Source organism: Mustela nigripes, chromosome 3, assembly GCF_022355385.1.
Source record: "Mustela nigripes isolate SB6536 chromosome 3, MUSNIG.SB6536, whole genome shotgun sequence".
Lineage (NCBI taxonomy): Eukaryota > Metazoa > Chordata > Mammalia > Carnivora > Mustelidae > Mustela > Mustela nigripes.
The window spans coordinates 110,247,166-110,259,271 of record NC_081559.1 but is presented as its reverse complement, the minus strand read 5'-3'; the positions used below and the strand labels follow the sequence as shown (position 1 = coordinate 110,259,271).

At 53.8% G+C, this 12,106-nt stretch overlaps 1 protein-coding gene across 5 annotated transcripts; it reads right to left on the bottom strand.

Moving 5' to 3' along the window:
- Positions 1 to 1,020: 1,020 nt before the first annotated feature.
- On the bottom strand, positions 1,021 to 11,149 carry PROC (protein C, inactivator of coagulation factors Va and VIIIa). Of its 5 annotated transcripts, none has more exons than XM_059394503.1 (9): positions 11,055 to 11,149; positions 9,431 to 9,517; positions 7,938 to 8,104; positions 6,424 to 6,448; positions 6,193 to 6,330; positions 5,931 to 6,065; positions 3,821 to 3,960; positions 2,840 to 2,957; positions 1,021 to 1,711 (listed from the first exon to the last, which is right to left on the bottom strand). In XM_059394503.1, exons 1-9 carry the CDS (start codon positions 11,098 to 11,100, stop codon positions 1,134 to 1,136), a joined length of 1,434 nt encoding a protein of 477 aa, XP_059250486.1. In that variant the 5' UTR covers positions 11,101 to 11,149; the 3' UTR covers positions 1,021 to 1,133. The 5 variants fall into 5 exon arrangements, with proteins under 5 accessions (XP_059250486.1, XP_059250489.1, XP_059250485.1 ...); XM_059394506.1 differs by having other exon boundaries at positions 9,431 to 9,521; positions 11,055 to 11,145; XM_059394502.1 differs by having other exon boundaries at positions 9,431 to 9,521; positions 11,035 to 11,143.
- Positions 11,150 to 12,106: the final 957 nt, after the last annotated feature.

The following is a 12,106-nucleotide window of genomic DNA, read 5'->3' as shown; positions in this document are numbered from 1 at the left end:
ATCCAAGAAGAAATGGCCCTTAAAGACCATCTGTCTAGTGGTTTTTAACCTCAGTTACACTTTTAAATCACCTAGGGAGTTTTTAAAGTATCAATGCCTGGGTCACCTACTCTAAATCAGTTAAACCAGAGTCTCCAAGGGTGCAATTCTAGCTAGATGTCTGTGAAAGTTCCTCAGGAGGTTCTAATGGACAGATGGGCTTGAGAACCACAGCTTTCATTTAATCCCTTTATTTTATAATGCCCAGATGAGAGAATGAGTTGGCCAAGGCCATACAGAGTTAGATTCCTTGTATGACTTTCAGCTAATTGTCTCAGCTTGTCTCACCTCTATCCCTTTTTATTGGGTACATCCTTACTTCTTTCTCTGTCTCATCCAGTCATTCTTAGAAGGCTGGGTCAAGACAGAACCTTTTGCTTACTGCTGTTCATGATTGTGTGAAATTGTCCTTAAAGAGCTTCCCCAACTACACTGTGAGCTCGTGCTGAGCTGAACCAACACCTTCTGAGTCTCTGGCTACTTCCTCCACTGGATTGATAATAGTCTCTATGCCCAGCAGGTGCTCAACACAGCTGCTCTCCAAGAACAGTGGAGAATAGACAGGGCCATAGGGGTTTGGGACTCAGACTTAGACTTAAATCCTGATTTCACCATGTAAACCCTCCTGAACTTCAGATTCCTCCTCTGTAATATGAGTTCAAAACCTCTGCCTTCATTGTTGGGTTGACTGTAAAGCTCTGGCTTCCAGATCTGTTTTGTGTGGGCTCCTTCCAAGACACTGGGAAGGTCTCTCACAGTTTCATAGTCACATTTTTTATTCTTCTTCATATAGAGAGCCCCCTCCAAATGCTATCAGCCTAAGACCTCACCGAACTTGGAACCACTCCTCCCCACCCCACAGAGCTGCTCTGGAAGTTAAATAAGATTGTGTTCCTAAAGTGTGGGAAATGCAGTAGACGCTCCACAAATGTTACTTCTCTCCAGAACAGCACAAAAAAAGGATTCAAAGACAGACAGAACTGTAACTGATGTGCATGTCACATGTCCCCTTTAATTTCTCAAATATTCCCATTCAGCAATCCAGCCCCATTCCACAAGTGGCCTCTGGGGTTCAGACACAAGCCTGAGGGATGCTAAGGTACCTGGTTCTCAGGGAAGGCCTCCTCGGCTCTAATGTGGCCATGGATCCAGTCAAGGTAGCGGCTAACTTTTGTGTAAATGCCGTAATTGTGGAGGCGCCCACAGCCTTCGCCCCAGCTCACCAGGCCCACCAGGAACCAGGTGCCACGGAAAGATGCAACCATAGGCCCCCCACTGTCACCCTCACAGGCATCCCGTGTGTCCCCAAGGATGCCCGCACACAGCATGTTCTCAGAGACCATGTTGTGCATGGCCTGGATGCACTCATTGTGCGGGGCCACAGGGATATTGATGAAATTGAGGACGAAGGTGCGGTTCCTTTTGGTTTCACTGCGATAGCCCCAGCCGGTCACCACAGTCTCCTGCCCAACCTGAGTGAGTTCACGCTCTGCAAGGCCACTGTCTGGGAGGCAGATGGGCACGATGGTCTGCGAGAGGACAGCAGGCTGGGCCAGGCGGAGCAGTGCGATGTCATTGTCCGTGGTGCTCTTGCTGTAGTTGGGGTGGATGAGGATCTCCTTGATGTCCACATCCATCTCCCACTTCTCCCAGCGCCGCAGGTCATACTCCCCTGTGGGACAAAGGAGCAGTTAAGAGCGGTTTGGGGCAACCAGTGGGTCCACACCTGGAGTGGTCGCTGTTTCTCCCAGGCAGTTACGAGTGCCAAAAGTCTGTGCTTCATATCCCTGCCAGTGGTAACAGCTGGGGTGTCAGTCCTAAAGGGGCAGAATTCCGACTGGAATTTAATACTCAGTCCCAGATGGAGCAGTGAGCCCTGGCAAGTAAGCAGCTGTGGGTGGTCAGCATGGCAGCCTAGGACACAGATCAGATCCACACTGGGAAGTGGAGGGACACAACTCTTCTAGCAGTGCTGGCCCAAAAACAAGGCAGTGACAAGCCACGATGGGGACAGGGCCAGAACAGCAAGACCTAGAGAGGACCCACGGGACACAGGCTCTGCCAGGAAAGATCTGGATCACACGCAAGGGACAAGATCCTCTCCAGCAAGGCTGATGGCTCCTGGAGCGGCAGGGGCAGTGCAGGGAGCTGAGAATTCTAAACTGAGTGCCACTGGAGGCCATGGGACTTTGGTCATGCTGGAGGCAATTGTAGAGAATATGAATTTGGTCATCCTCAATATATCTTTTCCTTCTTTTCTGCACGAACAGTGGAGAGCCCCCTCCAGAAATTGGTAGAGGGGGGCCCAGGCTTGTGGCCCTGGGTTACTGCAGGAAAGCAGCCGGGAAGATGCTGGGGCCTCTGCTGCTCAGCTCTGTTCTTGTCAGTCATGTGAAGCATGGCCCTGAGCCCAAGCCATGTGGATGCCTTGTGGATCTCCACACCTAAGGTGCCAGAGACCCACACACACAGCCTGTTCGTGTGAGTGTGAATAAAGAGGCGAGGGTATGTGTGTGTGTGTGTGTGTGTGTGTGAGAGAGACCCCCCTCACTTTGCTCACATGTGTATGTAAGCACTTGGGCACCAGATTGGAAAAGAATCCCCTACCTGCAGAACAACAGGTGCCACTGTGTCTAAAATACCACAAGAGTAGCTGCGGGGAGCATACAGGCCTCTTCTCCCCAGACACCTTCCAGGGGACTCACTCAAGCAGCCTCTTGTTCAAGCACCCCAAAGACGAGGGTCCCCAAAGCTCACTAAGGCCTCTGGTGGTGCCCTCCTGCCTAGCCCCAGCCCGCACCGAGCCTGACGATGAGCTTCTTAGAGCCCTCCATGCAGTGGGCGGCTGTCAGCACCCAGGAGGTATGGATGAGCACTGCCCCACAGGCCAGCTTCTTCTTTGCGTCCAGCAGGATCACCTGGAATGGGAGTAGACAGTGACATCACAACACTACCTCTGACAGCTCCAAGTCTGGGCCTACAGTTCTTGGCACAGCCACAGCATGGTTCTCAAGCTTGCATTGGTCAGTTTTTCATGGTCACACAGCATGGACTTATGGTCCCTTGCTGGCATTTTCTGTCTTACAGAGCTGGACTGTTGTAGGGCATCTCCTTGCCTCTGCCCATGCTATTGCTACAGTCATCCTTAGCAGCACCCAGAAAGTTCTGCCCAACCTTGAGACTTAGGCTGGGACTCAAGTCCTCTAAGATGCCTTTGAAGCCTCAAGGTTGTATTGAGTATCCCCCTCAGGATTCCATAAGCCCCTATCCCCCTGGCCATCCTGGCTTTGGTCCCATTGAGTGGCTGTTTTTATGGGCCTGACCCTCGCAGGATCTATCCCCAAGGCCTGCCAATCTTCTGCTTATTGATTTTCTGTACCCCTCCCTCCCACCCAGTGCCTGGGACCATTTAAAGCATTAGTTCCCATGGTAAGGCTGGCGAGGTACTGCAGGGTCAACCCAAGCAAGACCTCTGTCATAAGCCAGGCCCTGGCCTAATGTGCCACCAGCAGCACATGATCTTTCCAGCTCTTTGTTATAACTATAACTCATCTTCCTGCACATCTGCCCCCTGCCCCTGTGCCCAATTCACGCTGCCCCGACCACTACTCTCCCATCAGGTACCCCTGGATTTCCCTTAAACTGCTTCGCCATTAGCACTGCCCCCCACCCCAAGTGAAGGCAGCATTTCCTCTCTCCATCTGTGCATTCTGATCAGGAATTCCCAGTAGGGGCTCAGAGATTCCTGCCCCAACTGCTGAACAGCTGCTTCTCATCTCACCTGCCAGGGGCTCTCTCCCCATTTGGTCTCTTTCCCATTGACGAGCCTTGGATCTACTTGGTCAGTTTGGTTTGTGTCCCGTTTCAAGTGCTTGCGCTTCTTCTCCAATCGCTTCCCTGGCTTCCCACAAGGGAACTTCACTGAAGACAGGGGAAGCAAGTGAGTTCCTGCCAGGCACTACTCCCCAAGACTGCCCTCCCATCTTTGTCTACTTCCTGCCTGCAGGCTAGTTTGCTCCATTGTAGGGTTAAAAGGCTAGGTGACACTGAGGCACCCAGTTCTAGTAAACTGCACATCCCCTTGTGTTAGTCAGTCAGTCAACAAACAGTGCCACCTAACGGTAAGAGCCAGACCAAGCACCATCACTACCTATCTGTGTGTCCCCGGACAGATTAAACTTTGCAGAGTTCAGTATTTGCTCCTCCAGAAGTTGCTGGGAGCAGTCCCTGAGGTACATAAAATAAAGTCTCATGCTGGGATACCACCAAGCTCTTAACACAGGTAAGAAATTATGGGGAGGAAGTGGTGGGCATTCCTGGGGGAGCCCCCAAAGTAGCTCTGAGCACGGTTGTGAGGTCCCCTGCCAAGAGGACAGAGAACAGGACAGAGAACCGAGGGCTGGGTTGAACCATGCATGCTAGGTTGAAAGATTTAGACTTGTAGGATAGTTTATGGGCAACCATCAGCAGAAGAATTGCATAGTGGCAAAGAATAGAGACAGACAAAAGCAAAAAATTCCAGAGGCTAGACATGGTAACTAACTTGGCTGACTGAGAAAGCAAAAACCTTAGCCAGTAATACAATTCCAGCAGCAGACTGCTTTTTATTACAGAACCCTCCAGAAGCCTCAGTGTTTCTGAAGGACACAGTCAGTGTAGGGTGGGACTACAGACAGGAACGCTGAGTTTAGAAATGAAACTGCCAAAGCCCAAGTCCTCTGTCTCAGGCCCCCAGTGGCTTGGCTCCTCTCTCAGGTGCCTTCTCTGCACAGGGTGAACCAGAGACTGTGATCTGTGGGCCTCCAGCCACAGGAAAGAGTGACATGCAAGGCTGGCCAGACGGAGTCACGCAGATATCTGCAGACTGGACAGATGCCAGCTCCTCTTCTCTACTCTGCTCCAGGGGGGCTGGAAGGCAGGCTATGCCCAGTCAAACATGAATCTGGAGAATTCCTCTCAGGAAGCGGCCTCTGAGGAGGACCTGAGGAGCTTGGCAATAGGGATTCTACCAGTGACCTGGGGCTTCTGATGGCCTCTTAGAAAGCCTTTAGGCCAGCTGGTCCACAGGCATTTCCTGGTAAGTTCCCGTGAATCATTATTTCAAAATAAAAGGTTAGACATTTCTTCCCAGTGAAAGGGTTGGAATATAACATTGTGGAAAGTTCCCTGAAAGAACACGAAGCCAAGTCAAAGAGATGAAAAACAGAAGTGAAAATAAACCTAGAGAAGCGATCCCAAGGAGGGGAGATCTGAATAATGGGAGGTCCCAGAGGTGAGAATAGAGAATGCAATGGGAGAATATCAAAGAAATAACTAAGGAAATGTGCCTGAGGCAGTAGACAGGAATTTCCACATGAAAAGGTTCCATCAAGGGCATTGTACAACAAATGACAAAAGACCCATACTGGGAAACAATCTGCTGAAATTCTTGATAAGAGTTGTAAAATTCTCACTTCTAGGACACATACAAAGTTGATAAAAATTAAAATGTTTTAAGAAGGAAAACAGAAAAGAAGGCAGACTCAAGGTTCCTGTCTCTCCTCAGGGAGCCAGAGGGGAGCTGGGATGCCAAGCTGGACGAGGTGTCTTCAGAAAATAAAGCCACCCAAGGTGGATGAAGGAAGATGCTGGAGGCCTAGCCCCTAACACCCACTCAGAGTTTGGGAGATGAGCTCATATGGGCTCATGCTCCTCCGGAAGTTGTCCCCAAGGTGAGCTGGGGAACCTGGAGGAAGGCAGGCAAGAGAGGGAAAGCGACCCAAGGGCACCCACACAACTCCCAGGCTGACTGCACTACCAAGCACCCTGTCGGTGCAGGGGCGGCCCGTCTCCTCGCCCACTCCCTGGAAGCCTCTCGTGCCGCCCCCACCGCCGGTTTGGGGGGCGCTCACCTGTGGGCTCGCACTGCAGGTGGTCGTCCCCCAGCTTGTAGCCCGGCGCGCAGCGGCAGCGGCGCCCGCCCTCCTCCTCCAGGCAGTGGTGCGCGCAGCCGCCGTTGTCCACCGAGCAGTTGTAGTAGATGACCTCTGGGCGGACAGGGGAGGAGGCGCCAGGAGTGGGTGGCGCGGCGCGTTCCGGCTCCCGCCCCGCCCCCCGGGCCCCCAGGAACCCCGTCTCCCGACCCCCACCCTCCTCCGCGGCCTGCTCTCTCACCGTGCCTACAGAAGCGACCCTCCCAGCCCCCGTCGCAGTTGCAGCCAAAGGCGCTAATGCCGTCGATGCATGTGCCGTGTCCGCAACACGGGCTGTCGCACGGGTGCTCAGAAGGTAGGGACGCGCACTGGTCCCCGTCTGCGACATGGGAGGAGGGGCGTCATTGGTGTCTGCAGCGGGGGGGGGGGGGGTGGCAGGGGCACCGCAGCCTGGGGTCTAGAGCGCACTCACCGAAGTACTTGGACCAGTAGGCCAGCTGTGAAGAAAAGGGACAGGGTCAAAGGCCTCAGCCCATGTATAAGTATATAGGGAGCCCAGGGGGTGCCCCCTGAGTCTGGCGTAGGTAGAGCAGGGGAGGGAAGGGCTTCTGGACAAAGAGGGGTCTACCCCTGCTTGTTGCCAGCCGCTGGTGCAACTGCCCTCTGAGGAGGACCACCACACTCCTCCTTGCCCGCTGCTGCCCATGTCCAAGCCACATCCCAGGTACCACCCCCCCACCCCACCCCACCCCCAGTGCAGCTGGAACCCTGCTCTCTGGACTGCCTGCTACAGCAACAACCTTTACACTGGAAGCGACCCAAATCTCCCACCCAGCTGCTCTGCCTCCTTCCAGCCTCTGTCACTCTCTTGGGCTTTTCTGGACCTCTCATGCATGTGGTCTTTCCCTAAGCCAGTGTTCTCAAAGCGGAGACCTTGTTGGTTAGACATGGATTGCTGAGAAGGTCTGCTTGTCTGACCAAGTCCCTGTTCCTGCTGCTGCTGCTGCTGCTGCTGGTGATCTGGGACCACCACACGGGAGATCCACAGCCGGATGCCTGCAACATTAAACCCCTCCCTGTAGCAGTGGCTCTGCCCTGCTGGGCCTAGGAGACCTTAGGGTAAGGTGCTCAGATTGTGGCTGCACAAAGTCCTTTGGGCATCTGTTGAGGAGGTTGTTTGGGAAAAAGGCCAGTGGTGATCTAGGCAAGGAGGTAGCAGATGAAAGGACAGACCAGAGTTTCCCACCCTAGTCTTGGAAGCCCTGAATTAATAAGGAAGGGCATCCTTATAGACCTTATAGACCTGCATCCCAGGTAGCAGCACAACTTCTTGTCCTAGTAGCTCAAGTAAGCTCTTGAGATGGACTGGGTCTGAGCCTTGTATCAGAGAGCTACCTCCCTTACCAATCCATCCTTCTGCCTCAGGGCTGCCACCACGGCGCCCTGGCAGCCAAAGAGGATGTGGACTTCCCTTCTGATCCCCCGAGCAATCAGATTTTGCCTCTTGAGAATTTGAACTGAGGCACAGAGGGAGTGTATGTAGACAGACATCAGGGAATCTTGGGTCACACACCCCCTGATAGGCAGATGTGTGGCTGGAAACAGAGAAGGTGGGATTTTGGTCACACAGAACAGGGGAGGCAGGGGCCAGCTATGGGCAGAGGGCGGACTGAACTTCCTCCAGTGGGGTTATTGGGAATCCGAGCCTAAGGTTTCCCCAAATTCCCTATTCCTGGAGCTAACTGCAGAGTTCTGTTCCTTGCAGTCATGTGTGACCTGACCAAGACTGTAGGGCCAGCGTCTTCTTCATTCCACTCACCCTCCTCACCCCCAAGCAAGCTGGATGGAGAAGGGGCTGTTGCCCATTGCCTCCCCAGACTTCCAGGAGGGCCTCAGCAGTGGGGCCCTATCTTGTTCCTCCAGACCCCTGCTGGCCACCAGCCTGCCCCTGAGGCTCGTCCTCTGCACCCAGCCAGATGGCCTTACTGTGTAATCCACATTTTGGAAAATCTCCTGGGCCTCCTCGAAGTCACAGATTTCCTCTATGCACTCCCGCTCCAGGCTGCCTGGCCGGATCTCCTCTAGGAAGGAGTTGGCGCGCTTGCGGAGCCGCAAAACCTGGTGGGCGCTCTTGCTGCTGGAGAACACTGAGTCTGGTTGGGGGGTAGAGGGAAGCTCATTAGGGAGAGGGGTCTAGGGTGGGGCCACTCTGCAGTGAGGCCCAGGAGATATTTTTGTCTTGAGCCCTCAGGACTTAAAACTCTGCTGCTCCTCTGCTCTCTTCCTCCACATACAGCAGATGGCCAGCGGGGGAAGACAGGAGACTTGGCCATTCAGAGGATATGTGCTGGACAGACAGTCCTCCCTTTGGACCCAATCTGACCTCCATGTGACCTTGAGCCAGTGCCTTTGCCTCTCTAAACTTCAGTTTATTTGTACAAACATGAGGATGAGGTAATGGTGTCAAACAGCACAGTGCCTGACCTAGAAATGAGCACTCAGTGACACATGTTGGCTGGATGTTGTTATTACCAGGACTGCAAACGTCACTCTGTCTTGCTATTCTCCCAGTACCCCTGTGCAACCCTATCTTGACTGTCCCACTTATCTCCCCCACCTCCCCACCTCCACCCCCCTTGACCTCTCCTGAGTGGAGCATTTCCTCTGCCTTCCCCTCAGGGGCAGGGCAGACCTGGAAGACAGCAGACCTGTGCCTTGGGCTCTGAGAGATATCTGTTGGTTATAGCTGGGATGAAGGGACCAAGTAAGGGGAGTGAGCAAGACAGGCTGGAGGAGGCAGTGCAGTGTCCAGGAAAGGAAGGCATCTGACCTGAGTCTGGATACAGGAGCCAAGTGAACCACAGGTAGGAGTCCCCACTCCCAGGCAGACAAGCAGCTCAATATGGAGCTCAAATGCCAACAACAGCTGGTGTGCCTCAAGGAGACTGGGGCAGGGGAGCTGCTGCAAGGCACTGGCAGCTCTTTGCCCCTCAGACCTCCTCATGCACCCTGGCTTTCTCCTGTTGGCTGGGAGTCAAGGGGGTCAAGGGGTGAAGCTGGGCAGTCACCATACACGTGTCTAGGAGGAGAGGCTGCCCTGTGGCAGTGTGGTTGCTAGCCAGTCCTGGCTTTCAGCTTTCGGGCTTTCACAGTTAAGGGAGTGAGTGGATGGAAGGGAAAGGCCCAGGGGACCCAGTGGCCCACTCCCAGACTGGAGGTGGGAACTTCATGACATACCCCCTGGGGCTCCTTGCTGTCACCACAGTACTCTGCCATCACAGTCCCCCCACCCCTGCCTAGGGTGGAGGGGCGGGGGCTACTGGATTCAAGCAGCTGGCCTTTAGGAACTGTCAGGTTGCTCCTCCCCATGGTGCCTCTCCTGTCACTCTGAGGCTCAGAGGATATGCTGCAAAGTATGAGGGCCTTGTGTAGGGCCTTGTGAAGACCCTGATGATCCCAGGGAAGGACAGTGGCCTTACCGGGAGGAACTGGTGTGCCGGAAATTCCCCAGATGGTCACCAACAGTAAGAGGCTTGCGAGCTGCCACATTCTGGAGTTGCTGCCACCTGTCTGAGGAGGATTTTTGAGCTTCCAGCAGCCTCACCAGCCCCTGCTCTGCCTACCACCCCTGCCCCAGATGGGAGCTGACTGCCAGGGCCAGGGCTTGGGGGGGGTCCTTGTTCACTACCCAGACAGCTACTAGCCCCTCAGTGTCCTGGCCTGTGTGGGGCTAGGATCACAGCAGCTGCCCAGCATCTGAGGGATGAAGAGAAAAGGTGGAAAGGACACAGATTCCTGGGGAAGATCAAAAGGACTCAGCACAAAAGGGCCATGGCAGGTGCCCTCTCTTGCCCTGTTATTTGAGGACAGGAGGTGGTGACTTTGCTGATTTAATGGCCAGGCTAAGAGTCGTAACTAATATTTATCAGACATTTATGGTATTTTTCGAACAACTTATACATAGTTCAGAAAGCAGGCCACCAGGTCAACCACTTGGTGCAAATCCCAGCTCCGGGACACCAATGCTGGGCAAGATACCTAACGGCTCCATGCCTCAGTTTCCTAGTTAGAAAAACTGTATTTCTGCCTTATAGTAACCCTATGAGAATTAAATTAATTAATCCACATAATACTCTTAAAACAGGGTTTGTATACAGCAAATGCTTGGGAATATTGGCTTTTATTCTCTCAGTTAAAGCTCACAAAACGGGGTGCCTGGTTGGCTCAATGGGTTAAGCCGCTGCCTTCAGCTCAGGTCATGATCTCAGGGTCCTGGGATCGAGTCCCGCATCAGGCTTTCTGCTCAGCAGGGAGCCTGCTCTACCCCTCCTCTCTCTTGCCTGCCTCTCTGCCTACTTGTGATCATTCTCTCTCTCTGTCAAATAAATAAATAAAATCTTTTAAAAAAAAAAAAAAAGCTCACAATGCCTGCGAGTGAGGTGTCTTCACCCCATTTCATAGAAGGTGGTCACATCAAAGCTTAGAGGAGAGAAGGAGCTTACTGAAAACCCACAACTGGGACCTGACAGAGCTAGGACCCCAGCCCAGTGTCCAGGCCTCGAATCCTAACCCCTGCCCCAAACTACCTGCTGCCCCACGAAGCCCCAGAAGTACTCCTGCAGGCTGGAAACTGAGGAGCAATCCCTCCACTGCCTCCAACCCCAAGCAGTAGGCCTGCCGGCCCCACCGGCAACCTCCCCCACTCCATCTGACCTCACTTTCTGCCTTCTCTGACCCCCCACCCCCGCCAGAGGCTGTTTGTGATATTTGTTTGAATCAGACACCCTAGGTTTAGAGGAGGGGGTGAGATGGGGAGTAGGGGGAGTCCTGGGCTCCAAGCTGCCCTTACGATGTCCCAGGTCCCTGGCGACCCTCAGACTATTTCCACTTGCCTCCAAGTCTGGGAAGAAGGCCCGTGGGAACTGTGGCACCCAGGCCTGAAAAATGCCAGCCAGCGCCCTGGCCCGGCCTGTGGCAGAGTCCTGACGTCCCATTAGCCCAAGCTCCAGCCAGCTTCTGGAACCCTGGCTGGAGCATTCAACCTTCACATCTGCTGTTCCCACCCCCGTCCCCCCTCACAGACCTGCCATGAAGGGGCCTTACTGGGGTGGGCCAGGGAGAGACTGCAAGGTCGCCGTCCCGCCGCCATGACAGCCTGAACCGCGCGTGAGTTAATCCATAACCTCAAATATTTGCTTGGCCCTCAGTGCTGAGACCTCCCCCTCCACAGATAAACAAACGGGCTCCCAGCTCCTGATGGCCCTGTTTGCCCAAAGCCCATTTTTGTCCACCAATTGGTGCCATCCAGGAGGGAGGGCGGGAAGGATGGGCAGTGTCAAACTGTCTACCGATGTGGTCTCATTTTGGCCTCGAAGATGGCTGGCTGTAGGAGGGACATCGTGGCTATGTTGCAGATGGGGACATTTTTACCCAAAGATACTAGTTTTCCCCAGATTAGCACTACTGGCAATGATTCCGTATTTCACCAAATCTAGGACGCCGTTAATTATAAGATGCACCTATTTTATGTGGCAGAAACACTGTCAGTTACACAGGAACACAGCATCCTGATTTCCAATTTTCACTATCAAAAGACACCCCTCTCTGGGTCCCTCCCATGTGAGTGCTGGCCACTCAGCTCTACCCTGGGCTCCAATAGCTCCTGTAGCTGCCCCGCACAGCAGCCTGTGGCTGCTCCTGGAATCTCTACTTTGTAGATAAGAGCACTCAGAAATCTCTTGTTAGTTGCTCAGATTCACCAAGCTGCTGAGTGGCAGGCCTGGCGTAGACTCAGGTCTTCCTGGCACCTCTTGGCCACCTTTGTAAACAAGTGAGAAAAACAAACCGGGTTCTGGAAAGGCTGTTGTCAGTCCGTGGCTGGGACGCTGGGAATGAAAAGGGCAGAAGTACAAGGTCCAGCCTGAAGCCTTGGCGCCAGTTCTTGAGTCTGTCGACATTTATGAGGTATCTTGCTTCCCTGTACCCACTGTGTGGGATCCACACCTATTTCCTCCCTACAGTACCTGCTCTTCCAACCCCCACCCCCACCCCAGGGCTTAACCACACCCCCCAAAGCCAGAGCTCCTGCAGGGATCATGTGACCCTGTCCTGCTGGCCTCCAGGACTGTCCAGGAAAGTCACCTGACCCAGGGGTC

Excerpts from the sequence above, each read along its gene's own strand:
- PROC (XM_059394502.1), bottom strand. The coding sequence starts at position 11,100 with ATGGCGGCGGGACGGCGACCTTGCAGTCTCTCCCTGGCCCACCCCAGT. Across the intron at positions 6,331-6,423 it reads CTACTGGTCCAAGTACTTCG|ACGGGGACCAGTGCGCGTCC; the intron begins GTGAGTGCGCTC and ends CCCATGTCGCAG. Across the intron at positions 3,961-5,930 it reads CCTGCAGTGCGAGCCCACAG|TGAAGTTCCCTTGTGGGAAG; the intron begins GTGAGCGCCCCC and ends CCCTGTCTTCAG.